Source organism: Festucalex cinctus, chromosome 6, assembly GCF_051991245.1.
Source record: "Festucalex cinctus isolate MCC-2025b chromosome 6, RoL_Fcin_1.0, whole genome shotgun sequence".
Taxonomy (NCBI): domain Eukaryota; kingdom Metazoa; phylum Chordata; class Actinopteri; order Syngnathiformes; family Syngnathidae; genus Festucalex; species Festucalex cinctus.
Genome location: NC_135416.1, coordinates 3,653,898 through 3,668,796, shown reverse-complemented (window position 1 = coordinate 3,668,796; position 14,899 = coordinate 3,653,898). Strand labels below are relative to the sequence as shown.

General features: G+C 40.5%; 1 protein-coding gene across 3 annotated transcripts in view; it reads right to left on the bottom strand.

Annotated features, from left to right (window-relative positions):
- sorbs2a (sorbin and SH3 domain containing 2a) overlaps positions 1 to 14,899 on the bottom strand; it is a 42,153-nt gene that overhangs the window by 25,372 nt on the left and 1,882 nt on the right. Inside the window, exons 1-3 of one of the 3 annotated variants that reach the window (XM_077525707.1) lie at positions 10,380 to 10,521; positions 849 to 904; positions 154 to 243 (exon numbers count right to left, since the gene is read on the bottom strand). In XM_077525707.1, coding sequence (XP_077381833.1) covers positions 154 to 243; positions 849 to 858 — 100 coding nt within the window. In that variant the 5' untranslated portion in view covers positions 859 to 904; positions 10,380 to 10,521. Of the gene's footprint in view, positions 1 to 153; positions 244 to 848; positions 905 to 10,379; positions 10,522 to 14,899 lie in introns of those variants that run through there. The other 2 variants (XM_077525706.1, XM_077525708.1) reach the window with 2 other exon arrangements.

Here is a 14,899-nt window from a genome sequence, read left to right as displayed (position 1 = left end):
AATATGGGAAAAAAATGGAGCAAAATAACTTTGCAAAAAAAAGGAGCAATCATAACATTGACCAGGCAGCAATACTAGGATGTGAAAAGTGGCTTGTCTCATGGTTGGGAGCCTTCGTCTTTATTTGAAAAGGGGGCGTGCAAGTGTTAGTACCTGAGGCCAGATTGGGTGAGCTCTGGACCCTCTTCATGGGCGCGAGCGTGAGCGACACGGCAACACTTTTGCGAGCGCATCCGCCGCTATCTGAGAACGTCACATGCACGGCAAACGCAAGACACATGCAACAACAAAACAAAAAAAAAGCACATGCAATTTAGTGCAAATAAAACCACAGCAACACATACAACAATTTTTGAGTTTGTTTTCAAAGGTGCATGGCCTAAAAGGTTGGGGAAAGGCTGTGACATTGAACAATCAATGTAGGCATACGCTAAAAAGGGCCTGTTTGTATTTTTACTGGGGATGGGGTGGTGTTGGGGGTAATTGTGGTTGGGTGCGCCAACTCTGTCGGGCTGTTGTGGGTGTAAACAATCTGAACCTTGGCAGACTGTGCACGTGTGTGTAGATTTTAAAGATGAAGTGCTCATCTCCAGCTGGCACAGTCGTATAGAAGTCTGCTCGGGACAACTGCCAAGTGTAGCTTTGGAAAAGTATTCATGGAGGAATACATCACACTGAGGCAGAGAGCAACAAGTTCTCAGTGAAATATTGAACTCAACATGGACCGATGCCAGAACAGCAAATTACACTTGCAAACTAACCGCTTTGAAAAGAAGGTTCAAATAACACAAGCAGAGGACATTATGGTTCAAATGAATGGACTGGGTGGATTTTAATCAAACACATACCTGTATTCATATTGAAGAGCACTTCTTTGCAATTCAAAGCTGGGTGACACACCTTCCTGCAAAAACAGCAAGAAAAAGCACACCTTAAATGACTTTGAAATGGATCTCAAGTAGTGTATGAGCAGAAATTAAAGCAAACATGACAATGGTCGTTTAAATTAAAGGCATGGTCTTCCGTTTTCACTCAAGAAAATGCACTATATAAATACAAGAGTTTTTCCCATGAACTCCTTCTCAATCTACACATCTGGGCTTCTGTTAATGTGTGATGGTGATTTTTTCCTAAACCACCATCAAGCAGCCTGTATTTTGCCATTTTGTGTTTGTTTTGTCAACAGCGGGACGTTTCTGTGGACAGACAGTTGTTTACCCCTCCAGCCAATCGCAGAGCGGGGGGTGGAGCGGGGCGTGGCGCAGACGGGGCTGGGCGAATTTGTTGGCTGCATGACGCAGTGCAATGCAATGTTCACTGCGCCCATAACTAACTGTCGCTATAAGAAGTGTAGTAGTTAAAGAAGGCGCGTTCAGTATGGTGGAAATTTAAAACCGAAAAGACCCAGCAGAGGCCAGCCGCCGTTTCCGCGAGAGGGATTTAAGTTAATGTAGGTCACGCATACTGTGTAATGCGGCAGGTTGGAGTGATTGCGGCAGGGATCACACATGGGCTGCTATGTAAATGACCTTGACCCGTAGCACATGGCTGATACATCGCGTCACTCAACTTCATTGTTCACTTTTGTGGCAACAGACAAATTCCATTGCACTAAAATCAGTGGTGGTGAACACATATTCATTATGACGAGACATCAAACATTGCTGCCAAGCTCCGCTCACACATTGACGAAGGCTGAAATTCTTCACAACTGTCCATCTGTCTAGCATGTTTAAAATTTGGCCACGATTGGACACAAAATCGCTCACCCAAGAAACCCTGGAAAGGGCCACGATGAGCTTAAAATGGCCACTTCAAACCAAAATGGCAGTGGTCAAATGTCTTTTCAGACATGGGTTCTTGAGACATAATCTGTCTAGTCGATACCGTCCAAATATGGTCAAAATTGGACTAAAACTAGATGAATAAAATTGCCCAAATTTCAGATCAAAATGCCACAAAAAAAAAAAAAAGGTACAGAATGTCAGCCTCCTTACAAAGTGAAATGTTGAGGGTCAACTTACAACGGGATTCATTTTGGGAAAAGGCATGTGACCGTATACCGACATGAATGCTAAGTGCCTCAAGCTACCGACTGAAGGGATAACGTTTGCGCGCCGTAAAGCTTGCTGACACATTTACAGCTTCGATCAAGACAAAAATTGAGGCTCACGTCATGCATGAGTATAAACAGCTGAGATGACTACCCTATTAGAACATCATGGTGGCTAAAGAGCGCAACAAAGCACTTCAATAGCAACCACAGAATGCGCAAATGACTTCCCCTCTGTTGCGGATCCGCATTCCACACGCAAATACAAATAGCAGCACTTTACACCATGTGAAGCATCGTCATCAGGTGTCCCATTAACTCTAGGCTGCGTCGCAAACAAGGGAATTTTATGACACACTTTCCCACTTTCTCACCAACCATACAGTATAAAAACATGCATTTTCGTTGTTCCCGACATTGGCAAATTCGCTGATTTCTATTGGAATCTATCCTCCGACGTCCAGTATTAACAGAAAAACCCACTCTTCGCTGCCCTTTTTTGCTCGTGCTTTGTGCATGAATAAATTTAAGACTCTCATCATGGAAAATACAAGAAGTCTCAGTCGCAGTGACTTTTACCGGTATGTTATTTTTAACCAGCCCTGTTAGTTACTACCGTATTACCGTACCGTACTACCATATTGCTGCTGTGTTACTGCCGCGTTACAGGCACTGTTTGGAAAGAAAAGCGAAGGCATATTATTGAAAACTCTTTCTGTGTACCGTCTTTCTTTGTAAATATCTCGTTTCAATGTGGGCACATGCGGCTTATAGTCACGTGCGGCTTATGTATGTACAAAATGCGTTCTCATTTTAGAATTGTACTGGGTGCGGCTTAAAATCAGGTGCAGCTTATAGTCCGGAAATTACAGTATGTAGTATGTCATAAGACATATAGTGGAAAACTAGTTAACATTTCCTGTTTTTACATTTACATGACAGTAAAAAAAAAAAATCATTTCTTGTTAAACTTACATACATTCAATTGTTTAAGGTCTTCATAAAAAGTATGGTTAACGTTAACGTACACATGACCCCCCCAAACATGCTGTTACTTCCAACAAGTGTTACCATTATTTCCAATGAGAAATTTGTTTCAATAAATACAAATATCTTTTAGTTATTGTAGTTACATAATCGACTTGCAAAGCTGCAAGGAAGAAGCCATGAAATTGTTGTGAAAAAAAGATGCACATCGGGAAGAATTTTTTTTCAAAATTATGTCATTTTTAATCTACATTTTTATCTTTGTTTGTACGATCCAACACTATGACTCTTAGTGACAACATTACCTTTTGGGCGCAACCCTAATCAGGACTGTAAAGCCTTGGCGGCTCTTGTTATAGTTATTTCTGTAGGAGGTGTCGGTTTTATGGAATAGATGAGCCATAAAATGCTCGGAGAGGGGTAAATAATATCAATATTTAATGTAGGGAAAGAGTTTTACAAGGCGCTGGGTCTATATCAAGCCGCGTGTTGTGGGATACTTTCAGCCTCTGGAGACCCAATCTTCACCTTCACACGGCGTCCCTCGTAAATCTATCTCCAAGCACCGCACACACACGGACTGGGTAAATCATGAGTGTGGCGTCACGAGCTGTCGGCATCCAAAGGATGGTCAGCTTATAAACAGGATCGTGTTTCTTGGGGACAGATCTGCGGCGTCACAGCAGCTGTGTCTGTGGTGTGAATGTTATGGCTGGACTGACTGAGAGGAAACCCACTGAACAACCCAAACACACCTTACAAGCTTACCAGATTTTGCAGGCGAAGCAATCCTGGTGAAAATTTGGTTTTGTTAGGCTTGGCAGGTTTGACTCCAAAAGATTTTCTCGACAAAAGCCCGTGGAGTTTTTGGAAAATTCGGCCCCCGAAGCCAGTTTCCCAGGCTCCTTTCATAGACAAACTAGAGATTTTGTCGGACTGCTACAAAATTTGCTACAAAATTTGCTACAAAAACTCTCAATTGCCCCGAGGATTATTCATTGTGAGGACCTGCCCTAAAACACAAACCTCAACAATTGGTTTGATGATTGAGATTATGTTGGAAATGTATCCCTCAATTCCATTTAAAGGTCATTTTGGACATTTCCAGACTTGCCCGTCAGATTTTGCTAGATTGCTGCTACCGTATTTGAACCTCGTATAATTTAAGAATTTGAGCTTTTGTCATTGTATGTGGGCGGAGCATGAGAATTTAATTTACAGGTAGATGACCTCATGTAAAACTCAATAATCCAATAACCCAACTCCACAAGGTCATATAGCTTGACCAAAGTCCCACATGTGCACATAACTTTCAGATCTGCCAGACATTTTGAATCCGAGGCCTATCGTTGTTCTGACCACAAAAATGCTTCCACACTCCACTGAAATAACGGCAATGCAGTGCCATATTTAAAAGAATTAGGACCTGCTCCCTTATTTGGAAAAGTTTTTCTTCCTGTCAGCTAGTTCGCAGACCCGCCATGTCTCTGAGGACATCCAGGTCACATCTCTGGAGGACAAAACATTTTTACAAAAGTACCTCGGTAATGTTGAGCTGACATATTTTAGTATAGCACACCGGAAATACTACATACATAGAAGTTCCTCGTTGGCACTGTCTTTAAATACATTTGTTGATGAGCTTAATCTGTTGACATGATCCTTTGAGTATGTCCCTGTTCAAGGGACCACACCGGGGTCAGGACCCTTGAGGCTATATGGCTTAGCTCCCTTGTTCACTCTCGCCTGCTCTTTACATAAATACATCCACCCATCTGTTGAGTCTACGCTGGTTTAATTTTGTAGCAATAGCTGTCTGTCGAACCCTTTAAACACAACTCGAGAAATGCTTCGGATGAATGTGCATCATTTCCGGATAATGAATGGCATCTTTTGTGCATCTTTTTGCACAAAAAACTAATATGTATATATGTATATGTTTGTTGTTGATTGTTTGTTTTAAAGGGAAAATCATACAAAAACTAGGGTATCCGAAAACATGGTTCTACTGTAGCACCCCCTTGGAAAGTACGGAATAAATAACCCCCGGGATCAGCTACTACACATGGATGGTTGTATTTTGTCCCTCCCATCCACCAGGTGCATTCGTAATTGTCGTTTTCATCGTACTAACTTTTTGAGCACGTGCAGCGCTAACTTTTTGGTTTTACTGTCTCACGGTTATTACACTTGCATATGATTATGCATGCTGCTCTTCTTTGTGGTCTACCAGAGCCCAAATTACAGTCAATGGGTAAACCACGGCAAATTCAGGCCTTTAGATGACTCAAAACTAACTCTCTTACTCAGCAAAATAAAGCCGAGTTAAAATCAGTCAAAAATGATGAATTTCCGTTTATTTATGACTTTTAATTTCAAAAAGTTTTGCGTAGTCACACAATGATACAGAACTTCTCTTCATATTTGTATAATAATAGAGAATATTAAATTGTTACTCAAAAAAGACAAAGAAATGCCTTCCTAGCTAGTAACCAATTGCATCAGTTCACAGAATGTTGAAGCTTACTCACGTTAAACAGTTTGAACTCTGTTACCAACCGTGTAGTATTAAAAAGGATCATATACTATGTGGATGTCTTTAATTAGTACACTGACTGTATGGTGGCTCCAAAATGTCGTGTGCATCCATGTTGATGCTCCATGTATTTTTGTACTTGTCCTTTTAATTTTACTTGTGACATTGCTTAATATTATTCCAAAAATGTCGAAGAAATGCTTCCTTTGACATCCACTTGGTTACAGCCAGTTTTTAGCATTCTCCATGTCCCGAAGACAGCTGAAAAAAGCTCCAGCTTGCCCACCACCCTCATGAGGATAAGCGTTTCAGACAATGGATGGATGGATGGATGTCTGCAGCTTTTTACACATTCCCTCGTGAAGCAACGGGATTTGCAAGATCGAGCACAATCGCTGCAAGGGCAGTAAAAATCCTGATCTCATGAGCTACTTCACACTCCTCTGTGTCAAACATTTCTCAGAGTTTTTCCTTTTTCTGCCCCCCTTTCAGGTTTCCACATAGTAAATGTTCAACCACAACGCAATGCCAAGTATGCGAGCCCTGAGCTGGCATTTAGAGTCTACACTGACAACAATGTAGTAGTAGTCAAACTGTCACTTTAACGACAGACATAACATGCTGAGTCCTGCTGCCGATGCTCATGTTTAGCACTGTTAAATTAAAATATCAAAATGTTAACTTAAATCTTGGATTCTAGCTGAACTGAAATATTCTGAAATCTATTGAGGTTTTATGAGATACAGTATAATGGCAATTCCAAGTTTTGCGCAACGTTTTCCCCCCAATTTCTTTTGTCAGAATAAGATTTGTCAGATCAATTTTCAAGCAAAACAACTACAAACAACAAATACTCAATATTAACTTTAACAATTAAAAAGTGACTCTCTGAAACTTCATTAAGCCATTTGGTTCTTTATCTAGGTGTGCTAATGTTATGCTAAAGAGAATTTCATTGAAAAATTCCGTTAGTCGTTGATCAAGCTTTTAATCAGCATACTGTACATCCAAAGGCGATACAACCAAAACAATCCAATAATCTTCCCTTGTTTTTAGATGTTTTTAATCAGCCCTACTGCCACTAGTTGAACAACAGCCGCCTTCAACAAAGTGTTATCTCCCTTGTTTGTTCAACCTCACGACTCATTAGCACACCCCCTGGGGGGAGGCCGATAAGACTGACCTCCACCCGCCGGTCCGTCTGTCCACGGCACAAGTGAGACAGAGGCCGTGTGTTCGGCAGATTGCGTCACAAGCGTCGCTAATGAGCTACGGGAGCGCTAATGCAATTATGCAATGGCAACCGCAGCGTCTCGCTCTCGCTCTGGAGTCGAGGGCGCTGAAAGAGATGGGATTACATGTGACAAGTTGTGGCGTCTTGTCGTTTCTATACACGGCTCTGGACAGCAACAGAGAGGGCGGAGGGAAAAACAAAACAAGTGGGCACACGGATTGAATGTAAATTGCAATACAACAATTAATTGAATTCAAATCGACATCACAAATTCACAATGTAGTACAGGAACACAATTTTCAAATAAAGTCTGCAATTATGGGGAAAAAATGTTTTTTTTTTTTTAAGAGTTCATTTTGAAATGTCAATCTTTCTTATGTTGTAATATGTTAATGTATTTAAATAGGAAAAAAATATTGGAGAAAGACATTGTTGTTGCTTCTCTTTTTATTTTATTTTTTATTTGTTTTAATAGTCCTTTTTCTTTGTTCTCTCTGTCAGCCCCCCCCCCCCCCCCCCCCCAAAAAAAAAAAACATGTACTACTCGGTGCACTTCCAAATAAATTCTCACACATTCTCACTTGTCGCGTAGCAAATCTGTTGGCACAAAAAGACAGAATGAACACCCGCTGCCGAACAGAGAAGGTAAGGAAAAAAAAAAAGGAAAAAAATAAAAGATGTCTGTAGGAACGATACACTAGCGAGACTTCACAATGACTAATGTTTACAGCATCAGACTGCCCCGGGCTGCCAACAACATGGCAGCTAAGATCAGACAAGGCGAGCACAAAGACAAACTAAGTACATGCAGCTTGGAGAGCCTCTCAAAATATAAAAATAAAAAAAAGATACTGTACTCTCTATCTTGAAATAGTTGCAAAAGGCAACAGTTATGCATCGGGATATACCTAGGAATGTGAGTTACATTCACGCTATTCAGGAATGTTTAGGTTGTACTTTACTTAAGTCAACAAGTGCTTGTTTGCTTGGCTATACTGATCCAACTCATAACAACTGTTTTGCTCAGATTTAAAAACAAACCATTTCCAGTTCTTTGATGATTATCATACTTTTCCAAACACGCTGGAAGAGATACAGAAATGTGATGATGTTTTTGCATATTTACCAATAATTTTTGGTCGGTTTCCAAACATTTTACTAGCATACAATGTTCCCCTGCTATTCATGGGTAAAACGGCAGAGCCCTGCCATGAAAAAATGAAAATTTGCAAGTGACTGACAATTTGACACCACCGCCATTATACTGCTTATACCTTACCAAAGATGGCAAATAAGTACTTACTACATGGAACTCCTCAATTCACATTAAAATAGTTTCTTAGCACAAAGATGTCAAAGGATGGTACCAATGCAATATTGTTGCAACTATTAGGCAATGAAAAGGTGAGTTTGTGATGAAAGTTTCCCCCCAAAAAAATCTATTACTCGACAAATATACAGGAAAATAACACTACGTATTGTTTTTTAATGATGTTATTGCTTCTAGTCAGTGTAAACCATTTGAGGGCATAAACAAACACGTGAAGTTTCAGAACTGAAGTCATAAAAGAAAAATCAGGTTTCTGAGCACTTCCAGCTCCAATCTAAAATTAATATTTTACTCTGTATGCAATATAGCAACAACAGGTTTTTTTGTAGAAGAAAACAAACCTACAAATTTACATTCTATTACGTTCCAGCTTTATTTACGTTGGCAAACTATTCCAATAACAGTTTGTCATTTGAAGCCCACTCAAAGTGAAGGCCTATCAGCAGCATTCCGCAAGCACAGTCCAGTTTCCCCAGGTACCGGCGTTAAAGTGTCCAGCACGGAGATAAGAGCGACTTGATTAGCAGGGGGTGCTGCTATATTTACTACCGTTAGATAAGACCCTTTGCCCTCTAAGGTTGTCTAGGGCAGTGCAAAAATACAGGAGGTTCAGAAGCCCCTTTTGGACGGAGCGTGCAAGGCATCATTTGTCAGAATTTGTCGATGTTCCGTATAAACAGCACATACAGACGAAGTACAAAATTGTCATGCCAGCAACAAATCATATTTGTGTAGAATTAGGTTCTGCAGTTTTAAGGAAGTTAAGATTTTTTTTTTTTTGGGAGGATTTTCCAATAAGTCCTACTCTTCCCTAAGTATGACCATTTGGTTTAGACTGAAAATTAAACCAAACTTTTTAAAAGTTTCGAGAAACTTTTTCCAATTAAGTCCATATTTTTAAGATTCTTTTCAAATTCAGGACAGTGTCCTTTGCTACAAGTTTTATTATATTTCCAACTCACTTAAGATTTTCAGGACACTTCTTCGTCATTAAATTTTGGTTACGTCTGTCACTGGATCGCATCATGGGGATTGTGTGCTCTATTTTTATTTTTATGTTACATTTTAACCAATTTTACAGTATTGAGGTTGTTTTTTGTTTTTTTTTAAACAGCCTTTTTTAAGCCACTGCCGTCAAATTCAATAAGACCACCTCTTCAATAAATAAACCCTCTAGGACTCTGAACAACGGGCTAAAAATTATATTCCCAAATTTCAAATATTTGACAAAATTTTTTTTTGGGGGGGGGGGGTGTTTTTGATGATGTAAGTTCCTTTTATTTCAGGCTACTGTCATCAATTTTAGTAACATTCATTCAATAAATATGACCAATGTCAAATGAAACAAATTATTTCCCAGTGATGTTTATGAGGAAAGGATATCCCTGTGTGAACTGAACGGAAACCAGTTGGTGCACAGCACACCTACAGGGGGATTGAGGTGACATTCCTCAACACCCCCGAGAGCGCACTCCTAATGGAGGCATCACTGCTTTGGCTATTGTCACGCGTGAAAAAGTGTGTAACAAGAGACGGAAGTGGGGAGCGTGAGTGCAGAAGGCGAGATTCTGGGATGGTTTGTTTTCAGTATACTGTACAACTTTTGTTATATTTTCTTCGATTTTATTTTATATTTTGTTTTCTGTACATTAAATGGCCAATTTGACCTGCAAAACAACAGGAGTAGATTTTTTTCTTTTTTTGGACTATACACTATCAACTAGACCTGTCAAATTTAAAGCCTTAAAGTTTTAACTTGAAGCTTTAAAAGCTTTAACTTTGAAAGCGCTGCAATCAACATAAAAGAAAGATGTAAGTTTTGAGCCAAGTCCGTATCGCAAACAATCTTTGAAAATGCTACAAAGATATTCATTTACATCAATACATACATCAGTAGATACTCATTTACAGTTCATTGGAGCGTTCCCTTTTCTGTAGTTTTGGCTTCTCAAACTACAGCAAATGAGCAAGGTTCTAAAAGAAAACCTTTCAACGCTGCCACTTTATTCTCCTGTGACAAATTCATTTTTAAATCCAACTCAGATGAAGAGAATTCTACTTATTTGCTATTTGAGTCATCAAAGCGATATAGTCTTGCACCGAATGCTTTTTGACTTTGCTAAATGATTCCCTATGAAATCCCACGGTAGAAGCCCCGGGTATTGTTTGTGACATTTAACCCCAGGGATGACCACCCGGCCGGCAAGGTGCAGCATTCTGAAGAAAGTTCGAATCTTACCCTCACAAAACCAAAAAGACGGAAGGTGAAGACGTCCTCCACGTATCCTTTATATTTTTGTTTGAAACTCAAGTTTTCCTGCTTTCTTTCAGATGGTTGGAATGAGTCCCCCGTCCTGTTGGGGCCGTATTCCGACATGTGTTTAAAGCTCAGGATGGACAACAGAGTGAGACGCAAGAGAGAGAGAGAGAGAGAGAGAGAGAGAGAGAGAGAGAGAGAGTGGCAAAGAGAGTTCCCTGTTTGGGTGAAGCAGTGATCAGATCCTGCTATTTACAGACGCGGGCATGCTCGTCTGTGACACTGGAACGTGACCTCCTTCAGCGGTCCAAGCACCACAAACTGTGTCAGGGTCCGACTATCTCTTATTTTATCACATTCCATACAGTCATGCTACGAACTGACCTGTGCCTATACACTGCACAGTAAATACATAATAGTCAATTGCTAATGCAAATTATAACACTGTACAGTATCCAACTCAACTTCATTATTGCGTTGAGTTTGGACAGGTAAAACAATATAAAAATTCATGAATAAATATAAATAAATAAGAATCATTTTTACTTCTGTACTTTTTTATTACGTAAGTAAAGGATTTGAGTATTTATATTTTTACCAGACACTTTTTTTTTTTTACACAAGTATCTGTACTGAAGCACGGAGAACAGTATTTTTGACACTTCTGGGAAAAGGTGGATAAATGACTGAAGGGTACACGCAGCGGGGGTTAAAGTCGCACGCTAGCAATAGCATGCCGTCAGCGCGCGGCTATGCGGGAGCGTTCGACTTCCACATAACCCTGTCGAATTCCGCCCGCCGAGATTTTCTTTCACTTTCCTGTGCTGACACTTTGATCGCCTGGACGGGTCACGTCGCCCTCCGAGACGCGGCGACGCTGGCCGACGTGCGCGCTAACATTCCTCGCCGCCAATGGCACAACAGCATGTATAAATACTCCACCTTCTGTGGAGCCTCTGAAGCTGAGGTGGTGAAATTTGGGATTTGACCAAAATTCCTGGGGTAAAAAATTCACAATTTCAATCAATGTTTAAAGTTAATTGAAATGTCAATCAATTCCAGGCTACGCTCCAAATGCTCCGCAATAGACAACAACCCTGATCCGTTGTTCTACCTTCGGTCCACGTTTCTTTGAAACATCTTGATTGTTTCTTCGTTCCCACCCAGCTTTCTCTGAGAATCAATCCCACAATGAACCTCACCTTGCCTAAAGAAATTCTACTGAAATCTTGCATTGTGCTGCTTTTGGCTGTCAAGCTGTAATGGTTATCAGCTGGTGGCCAACACCAGCTACCTCGCCACAAACATGGCGCCTTTGAAGGCGCTTAACATGTGGGCAGTTGGGTACCATTTTAATCAGAATGTTATGAAAGAAAATTAAGTGTAATTTTCTTCGACTATTTGATAACAAGAAACACCCGCATACCACAAAGACTTATGTTCAGCAACCTTTCAGACGTCAAAATCTGAATGAATCGGAGGTCCGGTCCCCACTGTATCTCAACAGTTTGCGTCTCACCATGAATATATTTGCTCATACGTCGACCCACCTCACGTCATTTATTATTTTACTGCTGTGTAATTCATCCGGGAGCGCATATATTTGGACGTGACCACACGCAGGCCGACTATACACAAGAGTCAGACTTCGAGACTGGCTGCTATTCCCAGAAGGATGATGTAACAACTGATATTTGCATCTCATATTTAGACCCCTGACACCTAAAACCGATGCGAGCAGCTACTGTTTAGCACGCTGTCTGGGACTGCAGCCACCGCCTCATCCATTCACAGCACTAGACCCAAGAAAATTAAGTAATTTGGCGAGGGGAAAAAAGTATTACAATATAGTAATGGAGCTTGAGCATAACACTTTAAAAACAAATTGTAAAGGTCACAAATATGAATAGTTGAATACTTTAAAACTGGTGGATATTAGGGGTCTGTAGCTCTCCCATAAATATATTGATACATGTGGTGGTCTGATACGATTCAAGGACAGTTCAATTATGTATGTGAAACTATTTGATTTGGTTCGATTCAGTGGGATTATGTTTCAATTTGAAAAGGTATGGGTATGGCTGACCAGGCTGAGTTAGACAGGGTAAGATGCAATGAGCTTCTTGTTGTTATTTCCAAATAAACCAAATTTCCAATTCAAATCATTTTTGTTACACCCCGAATAGAAATATATTAGCTAAAATAACAATATTGTGCATTTTGATGGGAATTCATAGTTTTGTTTTTTAAAACTCAGATTTTAAGAGTCTTGAGAGTTTAGTTTTTACGGCAACAAAGCGTCTGAGTAAGGTCCGACATTAGGCTTATTTGACCGTCAGGCAGCCTACCATGAGCCAACTTGTGGTGACCGTTTATATTTATTTAAAAAAAAAACATTTTATTTACCAAATTGTGACATTGGAGGTTTTGGCTCATGAAATTTGTGCTGGTGGTGTAGTCGGGCTAGCATCAATGAATTTTGGTCGGCTTGACATAGTTGATGGCTGAAATGTCGGACCCTTTAAGTGTCCGACATTTTTAAGGTCACAAAGTGACACAATAACTCTGAGATACAAAGCTATTGTCAAATTCAACAACAACAGCTGAGTTACAGCTTTAGACAGAAGGTCAGTAACAGTGCCAGTCCCAGCACAGAAATCTTTGATCTTTCAGAGTTTTCATTAGTTAGTATTTAACACAAATACACAAAATGCCCTCGTTAGCCGGTTATTCTAGTCAGTTGTATCGTTAGCGCTAAGCAGCGATGCAAATGTGACTCCAGTTTCATCAGACGAGACAAAGCAATGACATCACCTTAGCCTCAGATATGCAAATTAGTCATGTCGCCACAGGCGTACAGAGCACCAAAAAAAAGGCCATCAACAGGAGTGCAAAATGCAAAAACTAAACAACTGGTGGCTCGACAAGTGTGTTGTGTTAGTGACAAAGCGGTAATGCAGGCGAATCAAATTGACACGAGCGCAGTTGGCCGAGGGATCGCAGCGGAGCTCGGGCGGCGGCGGCGGCCAGGACGTGACGGCCTGAACAGCTGCAGTTACCCAGATCTGCCACTCACGTGCCAAGGATCACAAAGGAATGGCAAAAAGCTGACAAGCGATGGGCGCTAATGATGTATCCTCCAGAGCTATCAGGGGACCAATAAAATACAAAAAACGGGGCCAAAGCACCCCATTAACGACTTAGCTTTGACAGCTAGCTGAGCAAAACGTTTTGATGCCACATTCATTTTCAGGCCACATCCACCAATAAAGTCTCTGGGTCACTGAATCGAATGATATTGAATACATTTCCATGTATGTATCATACTTCATCAAATACAAGCCATCCCGCTAATAGACAGAGTACCCCAATTTGCCACCGGGTGCATCGTCCGCTGGAAAAAATAAACACCACCTTCAAATGAACGCCTATGATTAGAGTTCCAGTATACAACAATTCACTAGTGTCAGTTTGAGGGTTTTTTCCTCATTGAATCTGTTAACTCTACCCACCAAATCAAATAGCTGTAATCTATAAAACACAGCCTGTGTGCAGCAAAAGAGAAAAAAAAAACTTCACGCTGTCAACAGTCTAATCTCCAAAGGATTATGTAATTAAAGCTAAAACTCAGGCAGTATCGCTCGTATCAGTGAGTCTGTGAGCTTTCTGAGCAACTCGAGTCGTCACATCTGCTTCTGAAAGACCCGGCTGGAAATAAGAAAATACAATACAGAGTGTGCAATTATGGATTCTGCCAACATTTTCCAGAAAATATACGCACTTAAAGTCTCACACAACTTTGCCGTTCAAATGGCATCATTCGGCGCACCTATCATGACCTCCATTCAGTCAGCGTCGAATGACTTACTCATAGTTTTTACTTATTCTTTGGCTTTTTTGCAACGCTGTATGTGTGGTCATTTGTTATCAAAGGTCAGTTGTTGTTTTTTTGCTTTTATTAAACGTCTTTCAGCGAACTTATTTACAACTTGGATTCTGTCTTTTTTTTTTTTTTTTAGAAAGAATAGTAAATATTACTTACCCATAAAGGCTTTAGGATGATGACAATTTGACTGTGGACAAGATTATTGCTGTTCTCATTATTTTCTATGGTAAAAAGCTCAAGTTACAACATTCAGTTACCTCAGTTACCACACTTGCACACACACACACACACACACACACACACACTCGCCAAACAAGCTGGCAGGTGCACCTGTTTACAAGCGACACATATTTTGTGATTACTATGTCACATGAAATCTGTATTAAAGTTACTTTACTAGCATAAACATCCGCCCAGGCAATAGAAAACGATTATCCATCCATCCATCCATCCATCCATCCATTATCCGAACTACTTATACCACACTAAATCCTAAATCACTGATATTTTGCAGAGTTGCACAAAGGCCAGGTAGGCCACAGTGGGAGTGGCATGACGTTCCCGGAGTGATAGTGTTACACTTTTCCCACTCTCCCGGATCGTCACCCCCACCACC